At 34.9% G+C, this 15,456-nt stretch overlaps 1 protein-coding gene across 1 annotated transcript in view; it reads right to left on the reverse strand.

Moving 5' to 3' along the window:
- The window catches only part of CSMD1 (CUB and Sushi multiple domains 1), a 2,580,735-nt gene that overhangs the window by 98,782 nt on the left and 2,466,497 nt on the right, over positions 1-15,456 (reverse strand). The window contains 2 exon segments of the mRNA XM_043985743.1: positions 4,293-4,466; positions 6,257-6,430. Coding sequence (XP_043841678.1) covers positions 4,293-4,466; positions 6,257-6,430 — 348 coding nt within the window.

A 15,456-nucleotide genomic window follows, 5' to 3' on the forward strand; every position in this document is an offset into this window, starting at 1 on the left:
AGATGGAATGAATGCATTAAGACTTCCTCTGAGGAGTTATGTTTTATATCTCTAGTAAGAATAGAAGTTTTTTACTAAGTGTTCTAAGTGTGGTCTCTTTAAGCTAAATGCCACCATATCTTTAGTTTTCATCTCATTAAGAAATGCTGACATAGCCTACTAAAGGGAATTCTTAATTATAGAAGTATAAAGCACAATTTTAAATAGAAAGAAAAATTAAAAGCCCAAATGGGATACATATGTAATAAGTGACATAGCATTTTTAACTGAAAAAAGTGACATTCTATAAACTTAGAAGCATTATAATACAGTAAAAAAAGGACTGGATTTGGAATGAAAAGAAATGACTTTGTATCCTGCCTCTGTTCCTTGTTGTTTTATGAATTTGGAGGTAAAAACCTCTTGGTACTCTGAGTAAATCAGTATGATTTTAAGTTGTAGAATATTTGCTAAACTATATTGGTAGACCATTCTTTTATCTCATCTACTTCAAGAGTTTTTTAAAATAATTTATATATGATAGAATACATATTATATGGGCTGTGAATTTTGCAAATTTTGCAAAGTTATAGGTTATTATTAATATTTTCCTAAAAGTAATTTGCATAGAGAAATACTTTGTCCTATAACTTCTCCCTCCACCACTGAAGTACTCTCCTCTCATTGTTTAGTTCCTCCCATAACCTCCAATTTGAAGAAAGGCCAAGAGGTGCCATACTTCACTCTCTGGGTTTTGCCACTATGATTCAGCAGCCTTCTCTTTCCATCCCTGAGGTCCCCTTCTCCTATTGATGAGTTCCTCCCTCATCTTCCTTTTGAGGAAAGGACCAGACAAATCTTTCTTCATTCTCCAGACTTCACCACTATATACTCCTTCCTAAAACTTTTCAGCTAACTTTTTTGAGCTGTCTTCCCCCTTTAAAATATAAGCTCCTTGGGAGTAGGATCTATCTTTTTAAATTGCATTTCTATACCATGAACTTAACAGAATTTGTGGCACGCAGTAAGAACTTAATAAATGCTTATTGTTATTATAGAGCACATATTGGCTTTAAAATGTGCAAACATATAACATTGATTTTGATATTCCTTTATCTTTTTAAAAAATATTGTAGACAACAAATATATCACTTTTGGCTTCATCTAAGTCTTCTTTTAATTCTCCTTCCATGTTTTTCATTGTTTTATATATATATACACACATATCACATCATATATGTGAGACATGTATGCATGTTTCATCAAGGAAACACTGTGTGTTCCTCGAAGAAAAAAGGGGGAACTGTAACACTTAGAATGACATGACCTGCTGGAGAATTACTTCTCCATGAGGAGAAGGCATCTGAGGGCAAGCCATGTGGCTCTCCTAGGTGTCAGGACATGATGTTTTCTCGTGGGTACTGTTAATCAAGGCTACCAGCCAATTAGCTTGGAGCTGTGTATGCGAGTGGATTGGATGTTCCAAGTTTCACAGGAGGCTTGTGGGATGAAGGAGGTATGGCTCACTCTCTTTTTGTGAGGACTCTCGTGGAGAGTAGAGCTAAAATGCACTCTCCCTTTGATAGAAAGATGAATCTAGGCCTTTCTCTCTCTCTTTACCAAATTCTCATTCGCCTTAATAAATGCTTAAAAGTCTAACTCTTAGGGGGCAGCTAGGTGGCGCAGTGGATAAAGCACCGGCCCTGAATTCAGGAGTACCTGACTTCAAATCCAGCCTCAGACACTTGACACTTACTAGCTGTGTGACCCTGGGCAAGTCACTTAACCCCCACTGCCCCGCCAAAAAAAAAAAAAAAGTTTAACTCTTGCTAAAGCTTATAATTTGTTGGAGACCACTCATTAGATATTTTAGACAGACTAGCTAGAATTTTAGTCCCTTACATGTATATGCATAGATGTCATATATATCATATATATGGCAAATATAGATAAGTGTTAATGTTAATTATTTGAAAATAATATCTATTATTTCACAGTTTCTTGAGTTATTTTGAGGGTATGCAAAGGAATTGTCCATTCAAAAAAGGAGGTAACATATCTTCTCTTAGATATACCAATGATTTATTGCATCAGTAAAGTTTCATTGAAGAAAATATACCCAGGAATTACAAACATTAAATCCAAATTCTATTCACTTCTACATTTGAAATAGGATATTCTAAAATAATGTATTTTTCTTGTTCTATGTAGATCAAATTCTATATATTGCATATCCAAGAAGTGAATAAGAAGACTGGATTTGAAGTGGATCAGCTGCACATCAGGGAATACCAGGTCAGTTACCTTCTTTCAGGGTAGTTTGCAGATTGCTTTTATTGGGAAATTGTAGCTATTACTTCTAGCACTTGAATTAATTGCTATATTTACAATTTTTTAAACATACTGAGGGCCAAGGCCTTCTGGTGAGAGCCCTGTTTATAAAAACTCTAAAATGACCTATGACTTACTGTTAGAGTAATTCTGCTGACAAAAATAGGCAGAGTGCAGGGGGTAGAGAAGATGAAGTAGAAACAGGCTTGAATTATTTTCTTATTTGTTGATGCATTGAAGTAATTTCATTCTATTTTTCAGGCCATATTCTTCAAGGTAAGTGACCACTGCCTAGCTGTAAAAGCCTGCTGATAGCTCGGTTTGTTTCACACTGTGTAACTAGTTCTTCTTATGAATATATGATCTTATTCACTACTGCATAGATACTACACAGAAAGCTCATGCACTATCAAATTAGTTCTGCTAGATTTTAAAAGTAGCTCATTCACTGGAATACTATATAAATTTCAAGTGTTTAACAGAAGAAACCCTGCCTCAATGTTGCAGTCCACGCTGCTCTTGTTGATAGTGGTTTGGTAATAGGAGAGAAGAAGCATAAGGAAAGGTGGAAAAGATCATAAGAGTTCGAGTTTGGTGTAAAATAGGCAGAGGCCAGGTTTAGCTTATTAGACAAGTTTTGTAAACAGAAAAATTCATTCTCTTGAATTCATTTCCTTTGTGTGCCTCACTGCTGAGATGTCTAATATAAGTCCTCATTAGTATGAGTTCAGATGACTGTAAAAATATGAGAATGAATCTATCTGCCATTACAGTCCTTCCAATCTATTCTTAATTCTGCAGCCAAGTATATTTTTCTCTTATCATATTAATCCTCTGCTCGAAACAGTCTAGTGGCTTTCTATCATCTATCCCATTAAGTACAAATTCCTTAGTCTGACCTTCAGTGCCCTGTAGCATCATGTCACCTCTTCAACATACTTTTCATACTGCTCTTCTACATATATTTTACAATCGAGACTACCCTGCATTCTCTTGCCTTTGTACATCTTCTGATGAAATCTATCTATTGTTTCCTTTCACCAGCTTCCCTCAAAAACCACCATTTACATCCCATACTTGTAAGGAATCTACAAGTCATCTATACCCATACTTCCTTGAAGCAAACCTAGCCATCCTATCTCTGTAATTTTGTGTAAATTGCTTCATCGCTCTAATCTTCATTTGCAAAATGAAACAGAGATTCCAAATGATGTCTAAGGTTCCTTCTTGATCTAATGCCTAGAATTCTATGACATCTGTAAGAAGTAACTGTCCAACTTCTGGACCAACAAATGTACTAAGATAATTTATTCTGGTAACAAAATTAAAAAGGCAGGTTGCCTTTAAAACAGGAAACACTATACTTTAAACCTTGTAAGTGAACTTAAGAAGAACAGACAAGTTCTAAAGTAATAATGTACTCTGATATTGATGTTCAGAAAGTAATCAATATACCACTGATAAATAGCAGTGTGGTGTAGTGGCAAGAGAGCTGGCCTTGAAACCAGCTCCCAGGAAGTTCACCCTCTGACAGATATTGGACTGTGGCCCTAGGCAGGAGGTGCCAAACTCTTGGCCACTGACTCTGGCCTAAACTAAGTTAAAAGATAATTGGGAAATATTTAATAAATAAAATAAATAAAAATAAGATAAATAATGTATATATGCAGTTTTCTAAGTCAATATGCAGCCTGCAGAGTCTTTTGTGCTCCACTATTTCTATTTGAGATTGACATCACTACTCTAAGCAGCTCTCTAAGATAAGTAAAAATGCTGATCTGAATTGGTAGAGCTTCCTATTCCAATGAAGTTACAAATCTATCCCTTATGAATGGTGATGAATATAAAGTTAGGAAGTCTTATGTACTTAGGTTAGTCCTTGACCTTTAATTTTGTAAAAAACAGAGACTGGAACCATAGTTTATGCTTAGGACTAGGATGCTTTAAAAGCAAAATGATTCTTTGCATAGACATTCTCCTACCTCTACAAGTTGGTAAAGGGCTGCTCCATTGGCCATTACTCCGACACTGGGCTCTTGCTGCACCCTGAAGGAGATAACCTGTGCTACAGGTGAAGTTTACTACATCATTCAAGTTGAATTCACTGCCATTTGTCAATCCATGAGCAGGGTTGCCAGGATGTCCACATGTGATTGCTGTGGGATAGCACATGATATATGAAAGGTCAACTCATTGAAATGATTCAGTCAATTACAGAGGCAGCATGACATACTGGACAGAGCATTGTACTTGGAGTCAGGAAGACCTGAGTTCAAATTCTACTTCAGACATTTACCAGTAGTATGACCACAGGCAAATTGCCACCATGTTACAAATGTGTACCATTAATGATTCATTTTTGCCCATGGTTGAATAGCTGATATATAACAAAAATGTATTGCCTTTAAACTACAAAGTTAATACAAGTAAGGGCTCTTTAAAATCTTTTCATAATTGTGATGCTTTAGATATTTCCTCAGAGAAACTATAGTTCATTTTGGTTCATTCTATAACACAACCTCATTTATACTGGTGATATGTCTCTTTTCAACTAGTTACATGGATGAAAAGTATATTGGTTCTTTGAATCTTCAATACACAAAATGATTCTTATCCAAAATTAAGCATTACGGGATACATTGTAACAATATTTTCCCACTAATAGTACAATTTTCTTGATAATTTCTATATTAGGACATCGAGGAATGCAGGGAACTATCAATATGCATGATATAAATATGAATTTTTTTTTAAAAAATAGCAATAAAAGACCCTAAAGTTTAGATCATTGGATTTCTCAACAGTCATATTCTAATCAGTTAAATTTAATCACCATTTTTATTCTTATTTCTCTTAAAAGACTCTTTTTTTCCTCAAAACACAGGTCTTAGACTCTGAATTTGCTAAATCAGTCACTTTATCATCATATGCCCCAGCTATACTTTCTGTCTCACTCTCTCTCTCTCTCCAACTATCTATCTATCTTTCTATCTAACTATCATCTTTCTATCTTTACTGGGATTCAATTTTATTTTAAAAAGTATTGGAAGGGGCAGCTAGGTGGCGCAGTGGATAGAGCATCAGCCCTGGATTCAGGAGGACCAGAGTTCAAATCCGGCCTCAGACACTTGACACTTACTAGCTACGTGACCATGGGCAAGTCACTTAACCCCAATTGCCTCACCAAAAAGAAAAAAAAAAGTATTAGAAAGTGTAAAATGTCCATTTATACCTCAAGAAACAGATATAATACAATCTAACAATGAAGGACAATATTTCAATACTGGTCAACATTAAAGACAATTACTGACTATAATTGAATTTAACTTATTAAAATTGAGTAGTCTATTTTGTTTAAGTTTCTGGTGCCTCGATAGGACATAGAACACAAAAACAAAGTCCAAAAATATGCAAAAGGAAAAAACAAACCTACAAGTTAGGAAATCTATAAAAGATAATGTACCAGAGGCTGACTGAGAATTTTACAGTCAAGTAATTGACTTTTTTTCCACCTTGCTTATTTTAAGATGAGGCTTATGAAAATGAAAATAAAGGAACAAAATTTATTATGGAATCACTCAATAAAAGTGAGGGACAAACCAAACAAAAATCCCTAGGACTGTAATTCCTTCTTTTTCTTGACTAGATGATATTAGGATTGTTTTATTTTCAAGGTGAAATACTTCTGTATTTTGATCCCTTCATCTACCTATGAATCCATGATGGCTTCTATATAAGTTACTCCTTCTACCGATGCAGAACATAGTCTCTGGGCATTCTCATCTTGTGAGATTCTTTATTTTGTATTTACACAAATTCTCCATGGAGTCACCTCACTTTCTACTTACACATATCCTCACGAATGTCATGTATTGTGAGTACAAAGAAAAGAGTGAAGTACATAAAAATGTTTTTTTCAATGATAATTGAGTAATAGTTTACTTACGAACACAAACAGGAGTCTGTCCAGACCACTTGTGATCCTGTAGGCATATCCTGACAGATGTTCCAACAAGCCTAAATCCAGGATTACATTGATAGACCACAGTGTCACGATAACTGAAGCCATCTCCACTAATATGACCATTTACAATTGGATCTGGAGAACCACAGTGACCAGCTATAAGGAGACAAATGAAAAAAATTTAAAAGAGAAAATGACAATATCATTGGCTTTTGCCTTCCATGATAGTATTTAATTTGTCATTGGTTTTATTCTATGGTAAAGTCATTTAGTACATTCAGGGATAATGCTATGTAAGTGCCATAGGCAAGAAGCCTAGCCTCCATCCATTTTGGGAGGTCAAAACAAAACAAAACAAAACAAAACAAAAAACTAGTAATCAAGCTATTTCTCTCCTACACCTCTTTACCTATCAACTTTGAACTTCCTTAAAAATGCAAACTTCTTAAGTATAGGTATTGTTTCCTTTTTGTCTTTGTATCTTTAGGAAGAAGCACATAGTCTGGAACCCAGAAGGCATTTAATAAATGCTTGTTGATGAATTTATTTAAATACACACACACTCCTTCAAAGTCTCGTTATAGAAATAGACCACACAGTCTCAGTTAATTTGTTCATTGCTTAAAATTAGATAGTTCTTCACTTCATTAAGTAGATGAGGGGGAAAAGTTAGTTAATTCATTTATATACTGTGTAGAATTTTCAAGTAAAACTTAAAGAGTGAATGATTAAGTGCCTTATACTATAGAGTAATTAGATTTACCTACAAGGAACCAGTAAGAAAGGATCAGATTTTGTGAAAATACTGATTTGTTTTCCATTGGTGACTTCAGAACTTTCTCAACTCCATTAATCCAGTGGAATCATCTCATTATTTTAACCTTAGGTAGGTAAACTATTTACTTGTGTTTCACAGAATCAGAATTGGAAAGTACTTCAGAGGCCACATATTCCAACCTTACCTTAAAAACAACTGATGTTTGCAAAAAGTCTTTTAAATTTTCTACAACATTTTACACATATAATCTCATTTGAGTGTGGCAACAACTGTTAGGTATTAATGATATTATTATCCCCAATAAATACAAAGAAATTGAGCCACAGAGAGCTAGAGTGATACAGCTAGTGTCAGAGATGAGATGTAGACCTGGTTTTCTTTTTTTTTTTTTTTTCTTTTTCTTTTTTTTTTTTTTTAGGGAGGCAATTGGGGTTAAGTGACTTGCCCAGGGTCACACAGCTAGTAAGTGTTAAGTGTCTGAAGCCGGATTTGAACTCAGGTACTCCTGACTCCAGGGCCGGTGCTCTATCCACTGTGCCACCTAGCTGCCCCTAGACCTGGTTTTCTTATTCCAAGCCAAGCACTCTATCCACTGTCACACTTCTTCTCTACCCAAGAACCCTTGTCTACTACACCATTTCCATATGACACCCCCTCATACTTTAGGACAATGCTAATTGTTAGAAAGTACAGCTATTTTACTTTTTTCAAATAACTATAATTCAAAAAAAAGACAAATTGCTCCTCAAATATTCCCCACAATGGAAACTCATTTAATCTATAAACCACAATTTGTCACCTCAATGTTTCACCAAAACCTCAAATTCAGGTTGTCACAAACTGAATACATTGTGATCCACTCCTAAACCCCTTTAATCTTTGGACTCAAGATGCTGCCCCTGAATTCTCCATTTCTGTTTAGAAAATCCTTATCTGTTGCTCAACCATTCTCTCTCTATCTCTCTTTTTTTTAGAGAAATGAGGGTTAAGTGACTTGCCCAGGGTAACACAGCTAGTAAGTGTCAAGTGTCTGAGGCTGGATTTTAACTCAGGTCCTTCTGAATCCAGGGCCAGTACTTTATCTACTGCACCACCTAGCTGCCCCCTCACCCATTTTTTAAAGTTCCAAGTCCACTTCCTCCATATTTCTTACTTGCCAAAGTTGCTAAGTCCTAACTGTTTCCACAAAGATTTTTTCATCCATCCTATTCCTTCCATTCCCACTGCTAAGTAGCTCTTATATTATTTTTACCTTTCCTCCAAACTTGAAACCCATCCAATACACACTAACAGATTAATCTGCCAGAAGCACACCCTCATCAAATATACCTTTATTAAACTTCCAAATTATTGATGCTTCATTCTCTAGCAAATTTATAGCTATATTCTTCAGCCAGACATTAAATGACCTTCATGTTCTGGCTTTAACCTATCCATCCAGCCTTATGTACCACTATGCCCTAAAGTATAATTTACACTTTAGTTGAATTTGCCTTACTGTTCTTTCACAAAAATTCCCTGCCCAAATCAAATGTTTTCTTCATTAAGCAGCACTGACCCCCCCTCCACCTCCTACCACACACACACACTTTGTTCCATTTAAATGGATTTATTTATTTATTCATTCATTCATTCATTTATTCATTTATTTATTTACCAACCATTCTTCTGTGCCCCATAGCTCTTTGTACCATTTTGATGGGATTTATCCTATTCTTTCTTCTATTCTAGTTAGGAATACTTTGGACTACTACAGACTGCCCCCTAACAACCCTTTAACAAAGTCTGAGACTGTGAATATGTTTTATATAGTATACTTATTCTGAAATACCTTTTGAGGAACTAAAGAGCAGCCACTGGATTTTTTTATATTTTTGTGTGCCTCCTCAGTATTAAGGGCCTTCCAACTTAGCTGTCCTTAGTAATATCATAGATATCTCCTGTTACTGAATTATCTTTTAGTTGTTTTGAATGAAGGAAACAGAGAGGCATAGTAAGTTGTCCTACTTTCACTTAGCTCTAACATGGAGCCCTAGGAAACTAGATTCCAGTAGGTCACATTTATTAAGAATCTGGCATTATGTTCTTAAGAGGTCAGGCTCTTCTCAATTCAAAATTAGCATCCTTTATAAAAAGAGATTTCATTTTTAAAATTAAAAAACAGTGGTTTTTTCAAAGAATCACAGAATCATAGAATTTGAATGCTGGAAGGAACTAGTCAAACCCATACTCATAAGGGTTTTTGATGCTCTTTATGTTTTCTTACATCATTGTCACTTTCCTCAGATTGCCCACCCCCAATAAATCTTCCATTGTGACAATTTAGTATATTTAAACAAAATAAATCACCTTGAGCAATTCCTCAAAATGTATGCCTCAGGGGGAAGCTAGGTGGCACAGTGGATAAAGCACCAGTCCTGGATTCAGGAGGACCTAAGTTCAAATCGAGCCTCAGACACTTGACACTTACTAGCTGTGTGACCCTGGGCAAGTCACTTAACACTCGTTGTCCCACAAAAAAAAAAGGATGCCTCATTTCACACCTCTAGTGTAGTATCTCTCTGCCAATAAGCACAAGGCATGATTCAGTATCAGTCTTCTGAACTGAAGTCTGTGTTCTGCAGTCATTTATGTTGTTTCAAGAGAAGAAAAATGTTCCATTAATACTCAAATTTAAGAGGTCTTAAGCAGAAAGCATGATTTCTCCCCAACACTCAAGATCTACAGTGGCCCCTAATTACCTCTTATATATACAATTTTCAAATTATTATTTAAAGCCTTCAGTAACTTAGTTCTCCTTTTAACTCTCTTGTATTCCTTCCTTTGCCTGATTTTCTCCTAGATGCAAGCTAGCCCACCAAATATTCCATAATCCCTGTGCTCCATGTCTTTCTGGAGGCATGGATCCTCTTCTCTAGAATGTACTCTCTCCTCCTCATCTAGTCTAGCTTATAAAATATCTCACTTTCTTCAAGGTATACCTTAGTAGCTACTTGCTACGAAAGTCCTTTCTTGATTCTCCCAAGCTCTTAATGTTACTATTCTCCTTGAAAACGTTTCATATCAATCTGTTTATATACAGTTTCATTTACCTCTTTGTGGATATGGTATATCCTCTTGGTAATATAAATTCCTTCAGGACAGGAACTTGTTTGATTTTTGCCTTTTAATCTCAAGTGTGTTATACATTATAGATTCCAAATGAATCAAACATAAAATGAAAGCTTATCTAATTATTACTGAAAAGCAGGCATGGAAAACTATGATGGGAAGTAGTGGGCAAGGCTTAAAAACATCATCTCTCTCATTTTTCTATTGTACCCTTTCAGAAAATGGATCAACAAACAGTTCCCATAGTTTACATCTCATTGTTATCTCTTGCCACCTTTCTTTGCTTCCTCTCTTTTCTTTCTCTTCCTTATTTCTTCCCTTACTCTTTTTTCTCCCTTCCTCCCTCCTTTTCTCTCTCTCAAACTCCACTTGGTGACAACTTAGTCACAACTAGTCATAGGAGAGAAAATGTAATGCCATCTTATTTACAGGAATATTTACTTTACATACTTTTGGGGTTATTGTTAAAGATAATATTATCAATGAATGGTATTTTTAAAATGATTTTTTATCTGTAACTTGACTAGAAATTTCCCCAAATGTTCATGTGAACATCTTGCTCCTGTTCTTTTGAACAAAACTTCCTGTATATTTGTTGTGATTCATTCTGGCAAGTGTCCTATTTCTCACTGTCTTGCTGGACCTCTGGTTAAAAAGTGCAATGACCTTTAACAGATAAGGTGGAGAAATTAAGTCAGTGCCTAACATAGTGCTTGTGCTCAACAAATATTCGTAGAATGAATCAATCAGATTTTATGAAAGGTCTTATTTATTCAGGATAGTGTACTGCTCATTGAAACATTTTACAGAAACAAGTGCTAATAATATGTTTCTCAGAAGTTCAAGGTAAATAATGATAAGTGCTACTAAATTCTGGACTTATTCTTGACCATCAAGAAAGAATTAATTGCTGATGTGGAAGTGATGGGAACATAAGACAACATGACCAAGTCATCTTCTAATTCATAATATTAAAGTGAGAGAACCATAGTTATAGGCAGAGAAGTAGAATATAGAAAACAAGAATCTGAAAATTCAGGGAAACTTAGGTATAATTCTGTGTCAAGAATTCTAAAAGTCAATTTGGTTCAAGGGATAGAAAGCTCTCAAAAACTAATCCAGCAATATAATAAAAAGTAATTCCAATGCAGGAGAAAAGCAGAAACATTACAAGAAACCATTGTGGTTACTTGGGGAATTCTCAAGTTTAGATTTTTTAAGAATACAAATAAAAGATAGTAGGGAGGACACAAAAAAGAAGGGTAAAAAACAAAATGTGCCACAAACATGGGGTTAGCACCAAAAACCCAACCCTCAGAAACTTATTGAAAATGCTACAGGTAATAGAAAGTGTTACATTTATGTTATATTTAGTCATGTTTGGAGAAAATAGAATAGTGGCATACCAGAGATGCCTAATACTTGGATAAGAATCAATAATGTTAACTGATAATAGAAAGAATGAAGAACTAATTCACTCTGACTTTCCTTCCCAGCACATAGAAGAGGGAGTTCAGCCCCAAATTTTGTTTGCTTGCTTCAAGAATGTAGAATTTTTATCAAATGGTCGAATTCATAGGGAGATAGACCATTCAATATAAGGAGCTCTCTACTGCAATGGCAAGACTATTAATACAACATACATCTTATAAAGGGAGTTTTACTTTTGGAGAGAAGTTTGTATTATTTTTGAAATCTTTTCAAACATCTTTTAAGGAGTTGGACCAAAAGTTGGAAAGGAGGAATTAGAAAAATTATACATCAAGCCCAAAGATTCAAGCTTTTGACACAAAAACTTATTAGGACAAAAACTGCTGGGAAAACTGGAAAGTAGTATGGCAGAAACAAGATATAGACAAAAATCTCATACCAAGATAAGGTCAAAATGAATACAATATTTACACATAGAGGGTGATACCATAAACAAATTAGGAAAACAGAATACTTTACTTGTTAGATCTATGGATAAGGGAAGAATTTAGGACCAAACAAGAACTAGAGTGTACTACAAAATGAAAAATTGATTATTTTGATTGTACAAACAAAACCAAAGCAACCAAAATTAGGAAGCAGAAAATTGGGGGGAGGGGATGTTGCAACAAGTATCATAAAGGCCTCATTTAAAACTGAGTCAAATTTATAAAACTACAAGTCATTCCCCAATTGATAAATTATCAATGCATATAAACAGGCAGTTTTCAGACAAAGAAATCAAAGCTATCTATAGTCATAAGAAAAAATACTCTAGGTCATTATTGATTAGGGAAATGCAAATTAAAACAACAGATATCACCTCATACCTATAGGACTGGCCAATATGACACAAAAGGAAAATGATAAATTTTGGAGGGGATATGGAAAAACTGGGACACTAATGCACTGTTGGTGGAGTTGTGAAGTGATCCAACCACTGGAGAGGCATTTGGAACTATGGCCAAAGGACTATAAAACTCTGCATACCATTTAATACAGTAATACCACTGCTGACTTTATATCCCAAAGAGATAAAAAAGAGGGGGACCTACTTGTACTAAAATATTCATAGCTCTTTGTGGTAGTGCTAAAACCTGGGAATTGAGGGGATGCCAATTAATTAATAGCTGAACAATTGGTAGCATATGATTGAGATGGAATATTATTGTGCTATAATAAATAACAAGCAGGATGCTTTTAGAAAAAACTGGAAAGACTTACATGATCTGAAGTTAGGAGAACCAAGAGAACTTTGTACACAGTATCAGCAATATTTTATGATGATAAACTATGAATGACTTAACCATTCTCAGCAATACATTGATCCAAGACAATGCCAAAGAACTCATGATGAAACATGCTATACATCCAGAAAATAGTGGATATTGTCTGAATACAAACTGAAGCATACTATTTTTCACTCCTCTCCCCTCCCCTCTCCTCCCCTCCTCTCTGCTCCTCTCCCCGCCTCTCTCCTCTCCTCTCCTCTCCTCTCCTCTCCTCTCCTCTCCTCTCCTCTCCTCTCCTCTCCTCTCCTCTCCTCTCCTCTCCTCTCCTCTTCACTTCCTTTCTCTTTTCTTTCCTTTCTTGCTTTCTTTTTCTAGTCTTACTGTACAAAATTACTAATATGGAGTTGTTTTCCATCATTACACATGTATAACCTATAACAGATTGTTTATTATCTCAGGGAGAGGGGGGAGAGAAAGTAGGGGAATGGATAGAATTTAGAACTCAAAACAAAAACAAAAACAAAAACAAATGTTAAAAATTGTTTTAACATGTAATAAGAAAAAATATATTATTTAAAAAAATCATTTTCAATGTTGCCAAGATGGTCCTAGACACAAAAACCCAGCTTATCAGTGTCAACACAGATATTTTCATGGTGATGCTGAATGGCTATGAATCATGAAACATCATACTTTCTGAATATTGGGAATTTCAGGTCAACCAAAAAGTAATAGAAAGACATGGTGGATTTAAGCTGGCTGCTGCACATTACCAAGGATGATTTACATAATAGAAGCAATATAAAAATCATGACTGGGAAAAGGCGGTGGATCAGTCAGGTAGTAAGAGCAAGGGATAACTGATAGATAATCTATGTGCTTAGTATGTATGCTGAGGGAGGCATCCAATACATTAGATATATCCTCTATGGAAGATTTGTAGAAGGGCATGGAAAATAATTGGGAAACTAATATATCATAGGGGGGTTATAAATGGTTTGCACTAATGTAAAGGGTATTGATGTCAATGAGATCATGGTTCTGTTAAATTATCTAAGTACGTGATAAAGTGAATCATTTTTCTGTTATTGGTATCATTTGCATTATAGACACTGAATTATATTTTTGAGAAGCACATGCATGATGCTTGACAAAGTTTTTTACATATAAATTATATGGATAGAGCACTGGCTCTGGAATCAGGAGTACCTGAGTTCAAATCTGGCCTCAGACACTTAACACTTACTAGCTGTGTGACCCTAGGCAAGTCACTTAACCACAATTGCCTCACTAAAAAAATAAATAAATAAATAAAACATCTAAATTATATACTACATCTCTAGATAATTTTTAAAATTTTTATGAATGAAATGATACACATATAACAAAATTTAATGTTAAATAGTTATCAAGCACCTACTAAATTCAAGACATTGTGGAAATGAAGATTAAAAATAAATAAATAAATGGGCCCTGAACTTCTGGAACTTATACTCAAATGATTTAATATGATGCTCGTCCATATGCCACTTATGCATGAAATTTATCTTCTTTTGCAGAAGGGAGAGATTTGATAAATTTTTAAGGTGAATGGAGGTTTAACTTCAAATCTCTGTTATCTTTGTATAGGGAGTGAGTCAATCTTCATGTTTTATTTAATGACTTTTCATGAGTTAGCAAGTATTCAATTAGTGTAAATTCCATTAAGAATGAGCAGAAACAAAAAGGAAAGCAGATCTGTTAACTGTAAAAAACGAGAGAGAAAAACTTCTCTAAATTTCAAAACAAAAATACCAAGTTAATTCACATATAATGGGCCTAAGTCTCTGATGAGCACTACTCAATGACCCCATGTCCCAGGGTACTTAAATGTGATTGGCTTCAGTTCAAACAAAGCCCATTAAATGCTTTATAATGTCAGCTCTAAAGATAAAAATATGCAACATATAAGGAATCAAGGGACTTGCACTGCTTGAGAAGTGCCAATCAGAGAATTGTGCTATTTCTGCATAAAGGAAGAATCTTAGAATGGGATGTAACTGCATGTGGCCTATTTTACTCTCAGATCATTTAAGTTAATGAATTTAATAGTCTTCTATTAATCTGGACCTGGTAGAACTACTCAGCCAACAAGCCAAAAAATGAGAAACAAGGCACTAAAATTGTAAATTAATGTAATTGTCTGATCTAACCAATTTAGGTAAAAAATTCATTAAGGAGGTTGTTATTGTACTTTTTCATAAAATACATCTTTAACTGCCAAAGGAATTGCTGAATTTCTCTGCAGTTCAAGGGTGAATTATCAATTGTATTATTTCCAGTATTCTAGAGCTCAATAGCAATCTTACAATTAACACTCAACAGTCTCCTTGATGAAAGTAGGTATTCCTGAGCAATGGCGTGATATTCCTAATGTTACACAAAGAAAAAGTTGCTATATTGAACACCCTGTAACACCTTGAGCGAAGGTAGTTCTTTTGAAATCTCAACTAGGAAAATAGGTATCCTTATCATATATAGTATATCATCAAGGGACAGATAAGTGGTACAGTGGATAGAGCACTGGTCCTGAAGTTGAGAACACCTGAGTT

The sequence above is a fragment of the Dromiciops gliroides genome, chromosome 2, assembly GCF_019393635.1.
Source record: "Dromiciops gliroides isolate mDroGli1 chromosome 2, mDroGli1.pri, whole genome shotgun sequence".
In the NCBI taxonomy this organism is placed as follows: Eukaryota; Metazoa; Chordata; class Mammalia; order Microbiotheria; family Microbiotheriidae; genus Dromiciops; species Dromiciops gliroides.